At 40.0% G+C, this 17,669-nt stretch overlaps 2 protein-coding genes across 5 annotated transcripts; both read left to right on the plus strand.

Moving 5' to 3' along the window:
- The first annotated feature begins 2,780 nt into the window (after positions 1-2,780).
- On the plus strand, positions 2,781-8,027 carry LOC115751996 (serine/threonine-protein kinase Nek2). Of its 4 annotated transcripts, XM_048282836.1 has the most exons (16): positions 2,782-3,087; positions 3,475-3,597; positions 3,711-3,841; positions 3,954-4,020; positions 4,105-4,170; positions 4,323-4,369; positions 4,465-4,510; positions 4,630-4,710; positions 4,814-4,856; positions 4,986-5,035; positions 5,119-5,200; positions 5,280-5,329; positions 5,822-5,895; positions 6,083-6,134; positions 6,377-6,838; positions 7,213-8,027. In XM_048282836.1, the coding sequence occupies exons 3-16, from the start codon at positions 3,756-3,758 to the stop codon at positions 7,789-7,791; spliced, it is 1,785 nt and encodes a 594-aa protein (XP_048138793.1). In that variant the 5' UTR covers positions 2,782-3,087; positions 3,475-3,597; positions 3,711-3,755; the 3' UTR covers positions 7,792-8,027. The 4 variants fall into 4 exon arrangements, with proteins under 4 accessions (XP_030545872.2, XP_048138793.1, XP_030545870.2 ...); XM_030690012.2 differs by lacking the exon at positions 3,475-3,597 and having other exon boundaries at positions 2,781-3,087; positions 7,222-8,027; XM_030690010.2 differs by lacking the exon at positions 3,475-3,597 and having other exon boundaries at positions 2,783-3,087.
- A 1,806-nt stretch (positions 8,028-9,833) lies between these two features.
- LOC115751998 lies at positions 9,834-13,135 on the plus strand. Its single transcript, XM_030690015.2, has 2 exons — positions 9,834-10,233; positions 11,832-13,135. Exons 1-2 carry the CDS (start codon positions 9,943-9,945, stop codon positions 12,948-12,950), a joined length of 1,410 nt encoding a protein of 469 aa, XP_030545875.2. The 5' UTR covers positions 9,834-9,942; the 3' UTR covers positions 12,951-13,135.
- The last annotated feature ends 4,534 nt before the right edge of the window (positions 13,136-17,669 follow it).

Below are 17,669 nucleotides of genomic sequence, written 5' to 3' on the forward strand. Positions count from 1 at the left end.
AACCAATGATGACCACACGGTTTGTCAGGTACTTGACTTTGTGTTGGAGACACGGCAGCAGAATCTTTCTCGTTCTTTCTATGTTTGATTAATCTTTTTTTTTTTCTTGTGGGATTGTTTAATTATTGCAATAAGTACTCTCGACCAAAAAAAAACAATTATTGCAATAAGTACTTGCGTGATTGGTGTGGAATGTTTTGATTGATGGATGGGAGCATATCAGCTAATTGAGACTTGGAATCGTATCGATTAAAGTGGTTTCGTTCTTTATAAGATTTGGCAAATGATGCTACCTTAATGGACCCTCCACTGTCCAATCTGCCTCATAATCAAATTAAGTGTAGACAAGGATGAGCATGGATGAATTAATTAAGATCTCCACGAACGGATTTTTAATTGATAATAGGGATAATGAAAAAATAATCCATAAACTTTGATCTAATGAGCAATATGGTCCATAAACTTTGGCCTAATGTGCAATACTGTCCCTAAATTTTTAATTTGTGCAACATGATTCCTAGACTTTAGGTACATTTTTAATTTAGTCCCTGAATTGTATGAAAATATTCAATATTGTCTATCCATCGGTTCAAGTTTAGGGACAACATCAAACATTTTCATATAGTTTATGAATTAAATTGAACACGTATCAAAAGTTCAGAGATCGGAACAAATTAAAAGTTGAAGGATGACAGTCCGACATTGAGCTAATATTCAAGAACCACCTCAAACAAATTTAAAGTTCACAAATTATATTGCACATTAAATTTAAAGTTTAGATATCGTTTGTGTCATTTTTGCTCTTGATAATACGGTCACATGCCCAAATTATAATGGGGATAATAGGGAATATGTGGGGAGTTGGTGGTGGGTTGTAATCACTGTATAATGCCGACTTGATTATGATTATGACTTCGATTGGATTTCGACTTTTGCTTTGGGCACATGTACGTTGAATGGCCCATTAATGCTTGTCAAAGCTCCCAAAGAGATTCGTTCAGTAAACAATGGCGCATCCTTATGAAATAAAAGGCACGAAATTATGCACGCACGCCATTATTGAAGAGGGTTGTTGGTGTCTATCCTCCTCGCTTTAGGTTTGGACTTGAATCGCCATGCTTTTCGACGAAATGCCTTCGAAATATGGATTGATAGATACGAACCGACGAAAGTCGTGAAGAGTGGTTCCTCTAATGATTCTTGAAACGGAAAATTTAAATGACAAGAAATCTAAAGATACTGAAGTTGAGAATAATCGTTATTAGTTATGTAAAAGTACTGGAAATGTAAAATGAATTGAACATAAAGATGTACAAAGTATTTTTCTCCTCATTGCTCAATATAATTATGGGGTGGCCTCATGCTCCTTTTTCGAAATTCAAAGTTGTTCATTTATTTATTTCTCTATTTCACAATGATTGATGTACATTCGAAAGAGGTTCGCAGCTCACCACAGAATTTCAATGGGAACAAATTTTACTTATGCAATTATGAAATAACAGGGTCGTTAATTAAGTTTTTATAACATAAGTATTCAAAATAACTCTTAACACTTTTTTAGATAGTCAAAACAAAAATATTGACTATGAAATGCTCTGCGAGTTGATTTGTTGAGGGCTCTATGTAAGATATTCTATGTAATTAGGTGTTGAGAATCACCAACTGTGTTTTAACGATCGGAGTGGTTATACTCTCCGTTGTATTATCCAACATCGTAAAATCTTTGTATTGATCTTCCTGTAGTTCATACCCACAAACCACATACATTCAATATTTGGTTGATTCTCTCCTTTTATAATTATTTTAATAATAATAATAATAATACTGTTATTATTATTATTTTCGATTGCTTATTTTGCGCAACATGGCGGCTCAACTGCTTTATGGCATTGACAACCTCCATCTGAGTCGCCCCATGACCACTGTGGTGCACAATATGGAGGAGAGATAGAGGAGAGGGTCATGTAAAGAGTGAGAGGGAGGGGGTGAGGAAGCAGACACGTGCGGGGCAGGGAGGGAGTGAGGGAGGGAAGAATGGGGCGTCGGCGACGGGCGGCGACGGAGAAGGTGGGACAATAATGGCGTTGAGGTGGGACGCTAGTGGAAAGCAACCGGGCATGACGAATGCAATGGTTAATGGCGTCAAGTAGAAAAGAGACGAGGGTAAGTGGAGATTTGAGGGCCCGAGGGTTTTCCAAAGAGAAGGTAATTTTGTGCCTCTTCTTTGCGGTTTTGTCTCGACATATCGAATGTACTTGAATGCGCACTTGTTTCATAAAAAATGAATAGAAAAAAAATTTAAAATATGATCGATTGTATTATTTACAAAAATGAACGAAATAACTCATCATTCACGAAAGTTATTGAACATAAATTACCATTGGTAAAGAAAATATTTTTTATCGACTAACTATTTCAAACCATAAAATATTTCTCAAATTTCTATTTTTTAAATATTCATTTTTTCGCGAAATAATTCGAGCTTAAATCATTACAAAGTAAAATTTAGGTATGTTTTTTATTTGTTTATTTTTTCTTTGTCACATTCAATTCAATTCAATCGATTTTAGTTTTAATATATGCTCTCGGCCCAAGAATCTGCAGCGCGATTTCTTGCGCAGGGACAGAGACGGCCCCCACTTTCTTTCCTACCAAACGCTACCGTATGACCCGCCCGTGCACCGCCGTCGTTCTCAAGGATCTCAAAAAAGTACAGAAGAAGAAACCGAGCAAGAAAAATTCAAACAAAATGGAAAAGAAAAAAAGAAAGAAGAAGGAAAAAGGAGGAGGGCGATAGCGCCATTTGACCCTTCTGGGTGCCAAATTTTGGTTTTTGAACGTTTGAATTCTCATCTCGGCGTTCCACTTTCGCTTTCTTTCGAGTTCTTTTTGCGGCTATGCGTTGCTGTCTTCCTCGCCTTTGCACACTAGAGAACAAGAACTCCGACCTAAATGGACCCGTTGATTGTTCAAGTGCAATTGTCGGCTAAGTCCGAGACTCTGGTTCTGTGTTCTTCATGTTCTTGCAGGGCTTCTTGAGAGACCCATCACTTTGTTCTTCATAATCCGACCATCTTGACCTTCAAGGTATGGTCTTTACACATCTTTACGCTGTTTTCCTCTCGCGGGATTCGATGTTTCTCTGGTGGGTTTGCTGCTTCTCGTTTGTTCTTGCTGTTTCAACGAGAAATTAAGTATCCCTTTTCCTTTTTTCCCTCGTGGATGCTGAACATGTTTAGTCGATTATTGGAGCTTAAGTGCCTGTTCTATGTAAGTGCCATGTTCTTCATTTGATCCCCTGTTCTTTTACTCGGGCTTGAATTTAGCATTTCATTAGTTTCTGTTGCTTGCTTGCGCAAGAAAATGGCAAGTTGGAGGGTTTTGGCATTTAACTCCCACTTCGTTATGTAAGCTAATTGTTGATTGGTTTGGGATGAGATTATTATAAAGTTGTGACATCGCCACGGTTTGCAGGCATATTGTACCAGAAAGGAGGTCCCTTGTCAGTGGTTCATTTCATTGTGAATTTGGTTGTATGCATAGTATTAGATGCATTTATGAAAGTAATTTTTCTTCTTATTGAACCAAGTGGAGCAGGTCATCATAATCTTTTCCTCTTTCTCGTAATATATGTTATTGGGGAGAGCATTGAAATCGGTGATCTCATGTTTCTTGTGCTGTTCTCTATGTATGCGCTGAATACATGCTAGGTATTCTTCTGAAGTTCTCATTAGTGGAAGAGCTCAGGATACGGAATGGAGCAGTATGAAGTTTTAGAGCAGATCGGAAAGGGTTCCTTTGGTTCTGCTCTTCTCGTGAGGCATAAGCACGAAAAGAAGAAGTGAGGTCCCTTGACTTCTGGATCATGTACAGAAGAAAATGGTTTCATATGCTTAATTTTGATGATTCTGAAGATGTTAATTCTTTTCCCTTTTTTTTCGTTCTTCTTCCAGATATGTCCTTAAAAAGATCCGTCTTGCTCGCCAAACTGATAGGGCCCGTCGCTCTGCTTACCAAGAGGTTAGTTATCTCCTAAATTCGTGGATCTGCTGTTAGCATTTTATACAGGGGTTCTGATGCATTCTTTTGTTCTTAAATATGTAGATGGAGCTTATATCTAAAGTACGTAATCCTTTTATCGTGGAGTACAAAGATTCCTGGGTAGAAAAGGTCAGCAGCTTGTGTCACTATGATTCCATCTCTTTATTGGTTTCTATTCTTCCCCCTTTTGAATAGCAATTTTGGCTTACTGCTTCCTCTCGATATATCACATCGCCACTAATGTTTGATTCTATATTAATGACTGCTAATTGCACTTTCAGGGTTGCTATGTTTGCATAATAATAGGTTACTGCGAGGGAGGAGACATGTAAGCACCACACCATTATTTACTGAGAAGATCATTTCTTGTATGACTCCTTTTGCAATTTTGGTGACATCAGCGTACTACTACTTGTTATATAGGGCAGAAGCTATAAAAAGGGCCAATGGAGACCATTTTCCTGAAGAGGTTGACACTTCCAGCATAGTTTTTACATTATAATCCCATATTCATGATCATTGTATCTGTCTGGTAACCAAGTGCTGTACTCTATTTCAATCTCGTGCTGGAACCTGAATGCTTTGCAGAAAATTTGCAAGTGGCTGGTGCAACTCCTCATGGCACTTGATTACTTGCATTCGAATCATGTTCTCCACCGTGATGTCAAGGTATTGGGCATTTTTTACTACAGTTTGTGCTAGGCTATGTATCTGTTTCATGTCCCAATTCTCAAAACGTCCAATGAGCTAAAGATCTTCCAAATTGCTTCAGTGTTCGAATATATTTTTGACAAAGGATCAGGACATACGCCTAGGTAAGTAATCATTTTACGGTACTCTTTCTTTTGCTTGAAGATTCTCACTAAATGTATTGGTTCCGTCTGTGTCTGTATTCCGCAATTATAGTGTTGCAATTATGTGAACTAAAGTACATGCTGGTGCAGGTGATTTTGGTCTTGCCAAACTGTTAACTCCTGATGATCTTGCCTCTTCGGTGAGTATGATGGTGTAAAGGAGCTTCACTTTCTTCTTCTTTCCTGTGAGGATTTTATAATTAGTTGTTACTATTGATTGCAGGTTGTTGGTACTCCTAGTTATATGTGCCCAGAGCTTTTGGCAGATATCCCATATGGTTCGAAATCAGATATTTGGTCTCTAGGTATCGCTTTGTGAATATCTAAGCACTTGCTTGCACTTTCAGTTAAATTTCTGGTTTTACAGTGAGGCTTTCTTTGCAGGATGCTGCGTATATGAAATGACTGCTCACAGACCGGCATTTAAAGCTTTTGTAAGTTTTGCCTTTCTGATGACAAAAAGCTTTCATAAGTTCTCAGTTTGCTTTGCTTTTCAGGCAATGTTTCTGATAAATTATGATATTCTTCTGTGTTGCAACTTATCTTATGTCCTTCTTGAAACAAAGTAACCCCAGTGAAGCTGTTTTCCCTATTAGTTGTTAACTTGTGTGGTCCTTATGTTAATCTTTCAATCCCGGCAAAGTTCCTTTTTATGGTAATTGTACAGTAATGAGATTTTCTGCATATACAGAGCATTATTTCCTCAGTGCTTTCCCATCGTACTGTTGTTTGGCCTATTTCTCTGAATTGCAGTAGAGCTTACACTCTCAGTATTGCATTAGTGCTTTAGAATGCAGAAAAGCCATGCTATATTTGGTTTGGTCTGTTTGTTCATTGTCTGAAGAGAGTAAAGTGACTGCATGTTGCGCTTTAACCCTGAACTGCAATTATTGTTTTAATTTACTATTGTCTCCTTTGCTGAACAGGATATGCGAGCTCTCATTAACAAGATAAATAAATCTATTGTGGCTCCATTGCCAACAATGTATACTGGTGCCCTGTGAGTTCTCTCTATATACCCAAAGTTATCTTGCCCTTACAGTCCATATCGTTGAACTCCATTATGCACCAATGGCTACTTATCTCTTTGTATTGCTCATAACTTAAAGTTGTTGGCAAGTTTCGAATAACTAAATTGGTCCTGCTGTATTAACCTGGTTCTTTCATCCTGCTTATTGTTGCTTTAGGCGAGGGCTCATCAAGAGTATGCTGCGGAAAAATCCTGAACTAAGACCCAGTGTATGTCCCTCTCCCTGCTTCTCTCACACCAAAGTTCCTCCTCTTCTTACATTGATTGTTGTCTTACACGTTCCTGTTGAGGTTGACTTTATCTTAAAGAAAATGTTTTTATTGTATATTCCATTTATTCTCTATTTCTGTTTGATTGCTTAGTTTTAGGTTGTTACAGCATGACATGGGGCATTGTTCACCTCTATCTTGTTCTATGAACTCACAATGTTGAAGCATGCTGTCTTTCACAGGCTGCAGAATTGCTCAATCATCCCCATCTTCAACCTTATGTTCTTAAGGTTCACCTCAAATTGAATAGTCCAAGAAGGAATACTTACCCTAGGGACTGGTGTCAGTCTAATTATATGAAGAAAATTAGATTTGTGGAGCCGGAAGCTATTTCCATTTCATTGGATAGAGAAAAGAGGTGGTCGTTCAGTAACGACCGGACGCTGAATCCTAGCATTTCTGGAACCGAACATGATTCTTTCTACTCTATTCGAAGAGCACGGAATTTCTCCATTATTACTGATAAGTTTGCAGAGTTATCAGTTGACCATTCTTCAGAAGAAGATGTCACCTTGAACTCCAAATTCACAAAGCTTCCAAGCAGAGTCAAAAGCCCGAGATTGAACCCAGCAAAAGCTGTTGCTACTCCCAGAAGGCAGTCAACTACTTCAAAAACATCCCACATGGGTCCAAAACGCGAAGTGGTGAGTTATTAACGAATGATGGAAACCTAATAAGTAGCTTTTTCAGGAAATATCCTTGATGGGCATTCTAGTTTGTTTTTTTCCTGGGCTTCTGTCGTAATTGCATACATGCCTTGTCAAACTTGACAGCTGTCGCAACCTTTGTCTATATTTTGTCATATTGTTGCTATAGTTATTCATTTGATTTTATGCAAGACCTAAGCTTTAGCGCAAGGAAAATGCATCTGACCAGCTTTTTAACTTAATAAAGGAGAATTGCTTAGACATGTTAGAAGCATAACTGAATCTTCTTTCTCTTGTTTTGCTGGATTCATAGCTTATGCATCAATCTAACTATCTCCTTTTTGGATCTCACGTGTGCCGATAATTTGTAGCATCTGCAGTCACGGACTCCAAGAAATACTTCTCAGCCATCACGCAGAGTCTCTCTTCCAATGTCAGCAACATCTGTGGCTTCTGCAACTCCATACAGGACAAGTGCAGGCGTCCTTCACAGAATCCAGTCTCCAGACGTCTCTGTTAATGCCCCACGATTTGACAAGATTGTGGAATTTCCCTTGACATCTCCTGAAGACTCCCTTTTACCCACTCCTAGAACTTCGTCAACGTCTCCTCAGTGGTCATCCGCCTCACCTGTGACCATCCGTTCAATCACCAAGGACAAGTGCACTGTCCAGATTCTCGATAAGGCCCACCACGCTGAGCATAACCATGAAGATGATGTTGCGAGCCGTTCATCTTTCAAGTCGCAGCAGCGCCGGTTCGACACCTCGTCGTACCAGCAACGAGCTGAGGCATTGGAAGGGTTGCTGGAATTCAGTGCGCGGCTGTTGCAGCAGCAGAGGTTTGATGAGCTTGGTGTGTTGCTAAAGCCATTCGGACCTGAGAAGGTCTCGCCCAGAGAAACTGCTATTTGGTTGGCCAAGAGCTTTAAGGATACTAGAGTGAAGTGAGCTGCTGGTTTTGAGTGAATGGTAATATACTTGTACATGATCTCTATGGTGTCTTTAGGTTTATGAGTCTTAGATTACGAGGTAGTATGCTGTATGTATGGCATGTTGAGAAATGGAAATTTTTGACTCTATGCGCTAGGAACTCACTTGGGCTGGTTTTATTGATGTGGGGCTTGAATCTTGGTGTATTTGGATTTCTATGTCAATTGAATGATGTTCTTGGATTGCCTTTGACATTCCTAGATCGAATGCGCTTTAGGTGTGTGTTGAGTCTGTTGACCATGCACTCTTGCGTCATGTAATGTCGTATGTATGATAAAGGTGGTGTGCTATCACTTCGAATGGAGACACTTATTTTGTGAGTCACTATTTGAAGATCTTATGGAGGATCATGGGAGTAACACTACACTTCTCTAGTGCCTACCACCTGCAAACCGATGGACAAAGCGAGGAGATGTAATCCAATTGGAAACAGAAGCTTAGTAGGTGAACATCCAAGATTTTGGGACACGGTCCTACCACAAGCTTTTTTTTTTTGGTCGGATCCTACCACAAGCTTTTTTTTTTTGGTCGGATCCTACCACAAGCTTAGTTTGCATAAAAGAACTAAAAGAACCGCTCCACTGGAAAGTCCCCTTAGTATATATATGGTAGAGCACCTCATCTTATCTCACACCGACTCTCCATGCCTCACCTGACCTTGATTGGCCTATGACTATTGATTTGGACACGCTTGCACTCCTTCCATTCTTCATCCTTGTTTTGTTTTTTGGTCGGTAAGTTCCTCTTCCGGTGGTCGAGTTACTTCGTTTTTAGGGGCGGATGGACAAAAGAGGGACTGGGGAATCAAGGTCTTCCTATCTATTCAATATCATATTTCGAGAGAGAAGTAGCGGGGCAAGACCCACCATTTGATCCGAGCAGCTTAAGCCCACCTACTGTCGAACAGAGTCGATAAAAGCTTCTATTTCAACGCATGTCCGGGCGGGAAGGAATGATGTACGAATGAACGCACGATATAGTAGGAAACTCAATTGACGTTTGTTCTTCGAGGTTGGTCTTACCTGACCCGAGAAATATCTTGTTACCTCTATTTAGACAAGGAAAGTAATCAATAGAAAAGGCATGTTTTCGATGTTTAGTCATATTGGACTACTATAGTCATGTAAACACTTCATCCGTCTTAAGGGTTGATATTCTCCGTGATTTGGAGCTCGAGTATTCGTCGAACATCGGTGTCCATGCAGAGATCTACTGTTTCTTTCCGTGCATTCTGCAAGACGCGAGCTTCATGCTCATTTTCATGCTTCGTGAGTTTGATCATGACCGCGGCTCGTCGTCGTTCCTCGATTATTGAACAAAACAGAAGGTACGTGAAGATTCATGTGAAGGTCTTCAGAGAAAATCTTATGTTTCGGTTACAGATCTTTGCTGCATCTCTAACTTTATGGTCCCAGTGTAAGCAACGGCCTATTCTCTAATGGATTCTGTGTTGATCCTTCAATGAATGAGTCATTCCAATGTGTTGCATTGTGAATTTTTTTTTTTTTTGCTCCTACTGACGTAGCATAAAATAGTGAAAATTGCTGATGTTATAAAAAAAGAAGGTAAAAAGTTACCATGCAAATTATTTATCGTAATCTTCAAAATTTTAGAAAAAAATTTCAAATAAAAGTCAGAAGAGCTCGTATTTTCTCAAATAAGGACCGTCCTTCCGGCATGTAATTATTTTTTTTTATACTTTTATCATTTTTAATTTTTTTAAATCAGAAAAAGGAAAAAAAAGAACATAAATACTTTTGAGATCATGCCTTTTTTTAGACTACATGATCATTTTAGGGCCTCGTTTGAAATAAATTATGTCATTTCAGACCTTTATTTAAAATGAGATTCACTTCGAATCTATATTTAAGTAAATAAATGCACTTTGAATCCTTATTTGAGGTTTTTCTAAAGTTTTGGTATTTTTGTACTTTCCCTTACATTTAAAGGGTGATAGTGTCCATATTAATTTCTAGAATAAGAAAAATTGAAAATAAATATTAGCAGAGGCGTCAAGAGAACCCTCAAAGTTCGCGACGCGCCCTCTCGCCGGAATCGCTTCGCGGTCGTCACTCCAGTGTCTCCGAAGAGGACGGCGACATCCGTACAATGGAGCGAGCGCAAGCAGAGACGGCGACGGTGATGCAGCCCTACGAGCTCTCTTACTCCGATCTCGTCCTCCTGTCCTCACCGCCGTCGTCGCCTTCTTCCTCGTCGGAGGCGGAGCTTCAGCGGCTCGATTCGATCCGGAGGAGCGTGATGGAGGCTCTCGGCCCCGCCGGCCCCGGTCTGCTGTGCGTGAGGGACGTAGCCGAAGCTTCCGCTCTCCGCCGTAAGCTCCTTCCTCTCTCTCGCCGTCTCGCTCTTCTCGACCCCGAGCGTCGCAGGCGCATTCTCCAGGTATTCTCGCCGATTATTACCCTCCTTTTCCTTTTAAGAATATGTATTTGCGTGGCAATGATTGGTGATTATCTGGTGCCTATTCCGCAATGCGTATTCGCGAAAGAGAGAGGAAAAAAATTTTGGCCGCAGATGGTAGTTTGTAGACTTGCGTTTGGATTGTTGGTGAGCTATCATCTCATGCCATACGCGCAATATACCTATGACTTATCTGGGTTCGGAATTGACTCTGTGTTGTTTTGTCTCTCGCGCCATTTGGTTGGCAATTTATCGGCATTTGGGATGCTTCTATGGTGTATTAGAGGAGCTGAAGTGGAGATACTGTATGAAAAACACTCAGAATCGCTGCAAGTGTAACTTGTGCGAATTAGTATCTGGGTTCGGAATTGACTCTGTGTTGTTTTGTCTCTCGCACCATTTGGTTGGCAATTTATCGGCATTTGGGATGCTTCTATTGTGTATTGGAGGAGCTTAAGCGGACATACTGCAAGTGTAACTTGTGTGAATTAGTATCTGGGTTCGGAATTGACTCTGTGTTGTTTTGTCTCTTGCGCCATTTGGTTGGCAATTTATCGGCATTTGGGATGCTTCTATGGTGTATTAGAGGAGCTGAAGTGGAGATACTGTGTGAAAAACACTCAGAATCGCTGCAAGTGTAACTTGTGCGAATTAGTATCTGGGTTCGGAATTGACTCTGTGTTGTTTTGTCTCTCACACCATTTGGTTGGCAATTTATCGGCATTTGGGATGCTTCTATTGTGTATTGGAGGAGCTTAAGCGGACATACTGCAAGTGTAACTTGTGTGAATTAGTATCTGGGTTCGGAATTGACTCTGTGTTGTTTTGTCTCTTGCGCCATTTGGTTGGCAATTTATCGGCATCTGGGATGCTTCTATGGTGTATTGGAGGAGCTGAAGTGGAGAGACTGTATGAAATACACTCAGAATCGCTGCAAGTGTAACTTGTGCGAATTAGTATCTGGGTTCGGAATTGACTCTGTGTTATTTTGTCTCTCGTGCCATTTGGTTGGCAACTTATCAGCATTTGGGATGCTTCTATGGTGTATTGGAGGAGCTGAAGTGGAGATCCTGTAAGAAATTCACTCGAATCGCTGCAAGTGTAACTTGTGCGAATTGGTATTTCATCGATCATGGGTATAACCTGTTGAATATATTGGCATCTGGATTGGGTTACTAGAACATAGAAATCAGGAAAAATCACGTGGGACCAAAAAATACAAGTTGGGAAGGAGAGCGGAAGGAATACTTCCCAAGAATCGAAATTATTGATCAATGGAGGCATAATATCACCATTTTTGTTCATGTTAGTGACTGGGAGGACAATCAACCCCACAAAACCTCAAAGGTCAAGGATAACTAGAATTTGTTGACATGAAGTTTGGTTGAGCTTTATCTTATGTCCAAATCCTCAATGTTGTGTACTGTCATTTTTCATTTTGTTAATTACTCAATTTGTTAAATGTGTTGTTCGTGCATAGTCCCTCTCGCGATGAGAACCTTGGTATTTGTTATCTCTTATGTAGTTGTTTATTTTTCCTATTGTTTTGAGGTATCTTGTTCTCTTGTTTTGTATATCAGGCTCATCAACTGGGGACTGATGTTCCCAAGAAGGATCCCTATAGGAGTGTCTCCTCTTTTGCTATGCAACTGAGATATGCTCAAGGTGCAGAGCTTGCTCAAAGCAAAGCAATAAGTAACATGAATAGTTTAGATTCAGAAATGGACAATCTTAACTTGGATATTACAATGGAATTTCAGGACAAAGAGTTTGATCATCTTGGATTTTTCTTCAAGAAGCTAGGTTCCTTGATGATGGAACTCGGGCTTGGTCTTGCACGAATATGTGATGGGGCCATTGGTGGCCATGAGTTAGAACAAAGCTTAGTGGAATCGTGCGCTGCTAAAGGCCGTCTTATTCACTACCATTCAAGGGCAGAAAACCTTGTTCTCAAACAAGATGGTAGAAGACTCGGATCCAAGCAAGGAATTGCTAAACAAAAGAAGGTAGATGATCATGCTTTCTGTAATGGAAGAGAACCACAGCCAATTCCTCAGAAGAAGACAAATGGTGGTGAAGGCAAGTCTTGTGGGTCCAATTCCAATCTATGGCAGCAGTGGCATTATGACTATGGCATTTTCACTGTTCTAACAGCTCCTATGTTTCTTTCACCTGCTTTTCCACCAGAGCTGAATTCCGATCGTGAAACTTCGGTGGCCAGTGTTGAAGAGGGCCCTTACCCGGATGGTCTGACATACTTGCAAATTCTCAATCCCATTAGGAATGGTATCTTAACGGTGAAGACATCTCCTGAAAGTTTCATAATTCAAGTGGGTGAAGCGGCTAATGTCTTGTCCAGGGGGAAGCTACGCTCAAGCCTTCACTGTGTGCGCAGACCACCAAAAGTTGATAATGTGAGCAGAGAAACTTTTGTTGTGTTCTTGCAGCCTGCATGGAGTAAAACTTTATCTCTATCTGATTATCCGATGGATCAGTTATCATACCCTGAAGTAGCTACTGATAATATTTGTCTCACTGAGCAAAAAAGGACGCAACTGATTGATGAAATCCAAAAAACAGTTCCTCCCCTTTTCTTACGATTGAAAGATGGGATGACTTTTGCTGAATTTTCGCGGGAAACTACGAAGCAATACTATGGTGGCAGTGGCTTGCAGTCCAATAGATTGTCGGATCTTTGATGGTGATTTACTGCATATTTTCAGCATAACATTTGCTTTGTCAGATTTTCTCCCTTTGATGTGCATGGGGATTTTTTTCCCTCATATTGTGTTACCCCTCTTGATAGATGCAAGGCTTTATACTGACATTCTCCCTTTCAAACACCTGGATAACTGAATATTGTCTAAAAACACTGTCAGAGATGATGCTTTTGATCAGTTCAGAGGATTATGCATTCAGGACACTAATGTTTCCACTGTTGATTTCTTCTGCAAATGCTAAGTTCTTGTGAATCTTTTGCAGCTCATCTTCTGTTTAGTTCATTAGTTACTTCCATCATGATTAGCCCTCCTTCCCAGTAGACAGAGAGAGTTGACCGTGGAGGAACTTTCTTGTTTTGAGGGATACTAGTTTATTCACTAGAATTTCTGGGTGACTGATACTTCACAGCCATCGTTAGTCGCTCATATTATAGTTACTACAAAGATTGGGAAACAAATCCCAGTTGAGTTTCCTTAACTTAGTACAAAAAGGGCTCACAAATCCACTTGCTCACATAGATAGTGAGTTCTCAATTTCTCTGCCTTCCATTCCCTATTTACCTTGTCAATAAAAGCTTCAACTCTTCTTCGCAATTCATCGTCGTCGTCATTAGTACTTTCGCCATCGTCTTCATTGTCATCTTCACACTCATTGTCGTAGCTCCTCTCTTCCTTCTCTAAGTTTTCACTGACGCATGACTCCATAACCACTGGCGACGTCTCATCATTTGTGGGTGGCTGCTAGGGGTGTGCAACCGGACGGTTTACCCGGAACCCGGATCGGCCCACCCGAAAACAGGGTCGGGAATTGGTTCTTGTCAAATTTTGGGAACCGGTTGAAACCGGTCCGGTTCTCTAGGTGAAGACCCACCGGACCGTTTTAGAACCGGTTTTTAGTTACTTAAAAAAAAAAAAGAAACCATAATGTAGTGTCCAAATAACTATGATTTTGGTTTTATGCTGTGTTCATGATGCGGTGTTTTAGCATGTTATTTATCCTAAATTCATTTTTAATGGGTACAACGAAAATTGAAGTGTGAATAAAAGTCGAGATCATTATTGCTTTTCGGAATTGCACTTTTATTTTTATATCGGGTTTGTTGTTTGTGGATCATACTATTATTTATTATTATTTTTGGATTTTTGCTTTTGTGTATTATAATTTTTGTTGTCATTTCATATGCTCATATTATTTTGATGAAAAAGGAAAACGGGTTCTCGGTAGACCCACGGACCTAAAATAGGGTTGGTTCCAAACAGTTCCAAGACAAACATTTTGTTCCCGTGGCTGCTCAATGTCTATTCTCTGGTCATCTATCACACTGTTGTGAGTGAGAATAGGAAAATGAAACTCGCTGCTCTCTTCGGAATTCGAGCTGGGTTTTGGGGCCATGAGGATGATGACTATGAGTAAATGGAAGAAACAGAAGACGATGAGAGGGTTGGATGCCGCCTGAGCTACCAAGTCTGCGGTGAGATCCAACATTGCTGCGAGAAAAACTCAGAACAGAAATGAAAGGAGCGAGAAAGGGAAGAAACGCTGATCAAATGTGATGGCAGAAGATAGGTTGCGAGGCCTTTTTATAGCATCTATGATGGAGAAGTGTGATGGGGAAGCTTTTCTAGCATAAGCTGTTGACCTTATAACGGAGGTGTAGTGTGAAAGCTAACGATTATGTATGCTTGCTTCGTTAGAGAGTTTACTAATATTTGTGAAGCTTATCGAACTTTCTCTCTATTTTCAAATATGAAATTCATTGTCTGGAGAGAGCGAGAGAGAGCCCACATGCAGTGCAATCTCCCACGACCTCGTAGGTTTCGGTTTGAGATTTTCCCACAACGATTGTCTGTTCGGGCTAAAGCTACCTGTAAACCAAACCGAATCATCCCATGAACATCTCCAATCGACTTGTAGGTCCAAATGGAAATACCAAGTCAGCCGTCTAAGTCAACTCCATCACCTCCAAGAAAAGAGAAGCACGCGGATGTGACGACTGGCCGCCGCGTCATCTAGTTGACGTCACCAGATAGGTCCTGCAAAAACGACAACGGTAATGTAGTTTCAGTTGGGAGGCACTTTCCAACGTCCCTTGCTTGGCCCCCCAACGAACCCACGGAGGAACGGAGTGCGGGTAATTTCATAACCCCTCTCCGTTAGACTCCAATTTTTGTTCTTTCCAAGGAAGCTTGGGTTCTGCGTGTTGACTTCTATTTGAGGCATTAGCAAAGCAGGGTTTCACATTGAATAATTAATGTGGAATAACCGAGTTAGTTAGGTAAATGATGAACTTTAGGTCATGTCATTTTTTTGTTCTATTCTAAGGGCATGCAAGCATGGAGACTTGGCTGTCTAGAGGCCCGTGGAACACCCTACAAGTCCCATGAACCGGCTAAGTTCGAGACTTTGCCCCGTTTAGGTGTCCTGGCTTAAAGCGGTTTTGCAAGTGGTTGGTGAGATTCCAAAAGGGCAACGTGCGATTTTCGAGCTGGAAATCCCCCAATTCCTCAACCAACAGCGTCAAGGAATAGGCCATGTCATTGTCCGGGGACAAATTGTGAATGAGCATGCGCAGGATCAAGCGATTTACTTTGTGCGTCTTGGAAGTCAGAAGCCATCAGTCAGTCATGAACCGTATCATTTGTGTCTCATTATCAGGATTATATGACTGAATAGAATGAAATTAGATAGAATAAGAAATCCACTAGGGACCTCTTAAACATCACAATAAGAAAGTCCTGTGCACCCTAAGTAAGGAATGTTTCGTATGGGCCGTAGTTATCACTCACAATCTCCTACTCCATAATGGGCCTATGCTTAACCCCCAGACCGGCGAGCCTATTAAAGCTGCACTACTGAAAAACTGCCCAAAGTCCATTCTAAAGCTGCACCTTAGAGTGGCCATCTAGTTCGCAAGAACTGCTACGAGTCTACAACCATGTTTGATATTATAAACGCCGAAGAAGAGATGACATTTCGATCCTGTAAGTCTTAATTAGCTAAACGAACCACATCGTTTTTTATTTACACTCCGTACCTCATTTGGGAAATGATCAAGGCTAAAGTTGGAGATAAGCATATTCTATCAACTTAGGCCCGGTGCCTATGGCCTGCAGCCCCCCGAGCCAAATGAGCCCGAAGAGCAATGTTGTGTCGGTCTTTGACAAGACCGTTCATATAAAAGGAGAATTATCAAAAAAGTCATAAATATTTTACAATTATGCCAATTTAGTATATTTGGTTAATTTTGGCTTGTCGACACCGACGTGGATGCAGGTCAATGCTAACGTGGATGACGTCTGAGTTAGTGGCCCAGTCGGTGTCGGAAAGGGGGCAAGCCTCACTGACGTCAACCGAGACCTTGCTAGATTTGGGCTGGCAAGGTCAACCTTGCCGGCCATTGCCTCTAAGCGGTCCGGCTAGGAGGAAGAAAAAGAAGAAGGAAAGAAAAAAAATAATTAAAATGAAATAAAAATATTTGAAAAATATTAGAAGATAATGTTATCTGATGGTTGGATGGACAGAATTGGTATAATTATAAAATCCTTTTGATTGAATCGGCCAAAAAAAAAAAAAAGTTTAGGATTGAATTGACAAAATTGCAATAGGTTTATGATTTTTTTTATCCCAAATTCTCTCGAATTTTGGAATAAATGTAACGGAAGTCTCAAAAATTATAATTGAATTCTAAAACTTTAAAAAATTATAATCGATTCCTAAAACTTGTCATGAAATTCCAATCGAGTCCAAAAATTTTCAAAAAATGTAATCAAGTCATAAAACTTGTCAAGTTTGTTCAAATAAGCTCTTTCATTGACTCTGTCCAACTTGATAAATGGAAAATGCTAACATGTTTTGAGACTTGATTACATCAAATTTGACAAGTTTTGAAACTTGATTGCATTTTTTGAAAGTTTTAAGACTCAATTGTACTTTTTAATAAGGCTTAAGCCTTTTAGTGCACTCATCGCCTCAATTTCTAGTATGGAGCGCATTGTCTTGAGAGAGACAGAGCAAAGCCCACATGCAATGTGATTTTCCCACAACGTCATAGCTTCTGATGTCATTAGATGGCATAACCATTGCCCCCCATCTCTCTCTCAAAACTACTTGTGGAGCAAAAAAATGCTCTAGAAGTAGAAAAATGAAATTAGATAACTAAATGAATTTCTAGTTCAAAAGTTGCACTACGAACCGGATTTCTACTCTAAAAGTACTTTTGCAGTAGAAATTCTACTCTAGAAGTGTTGTCAAGCGTGCCCTAAATGAAAACATGAGAAATAAATATTGGACTACCCTAGTTCTCTTTTGATTAGCAACCTCCATGGAAACCAAGAACTCAAAACCTAAATCAAACCGAACCGAACCGACGAGATTGGCTATGCTTTGGTTTGCAAGAATTATTTACTAGTCCATTGCTTTGGTTTCCGTGCTATACGATTCAAACCGAAAAAATCAAACCAAATCGATAAACGCAATAAACAAAGCTTTTTATCTTATTGAGTAGAATTTCCTACCATTGATTTGAAAGTGAGTGGTTAATAGATTTGTTAATTCTTGAATAATCACCATAAATAGTTATTGTGCCTTTTCATGTTCTTAACTTTAGCTAGTTAGAATAGGCATCTCATGTGTTATGGATATTTATTTTGGTTTTATCACGATTAAACTCCTTTGTTGATGCTTTTGTAAAATTACCG

This window comes from Rhodamnia argentea, chromosome 7 (genome assembly GCF_020921035.1).
Source record: "Rhodamnia argentea isolate NSW1041297 chromosome 7, ASM2092103v1, whole genome shotgun sequence".
Taxonomy (NCBI): domain Eukaryota; kingdom Viridiplantae; phylum Streptophyta; class Magnoliopsida; order Myrtales; family Myrtaceae; genus Rhodamnia; species Rhodamnia argentea.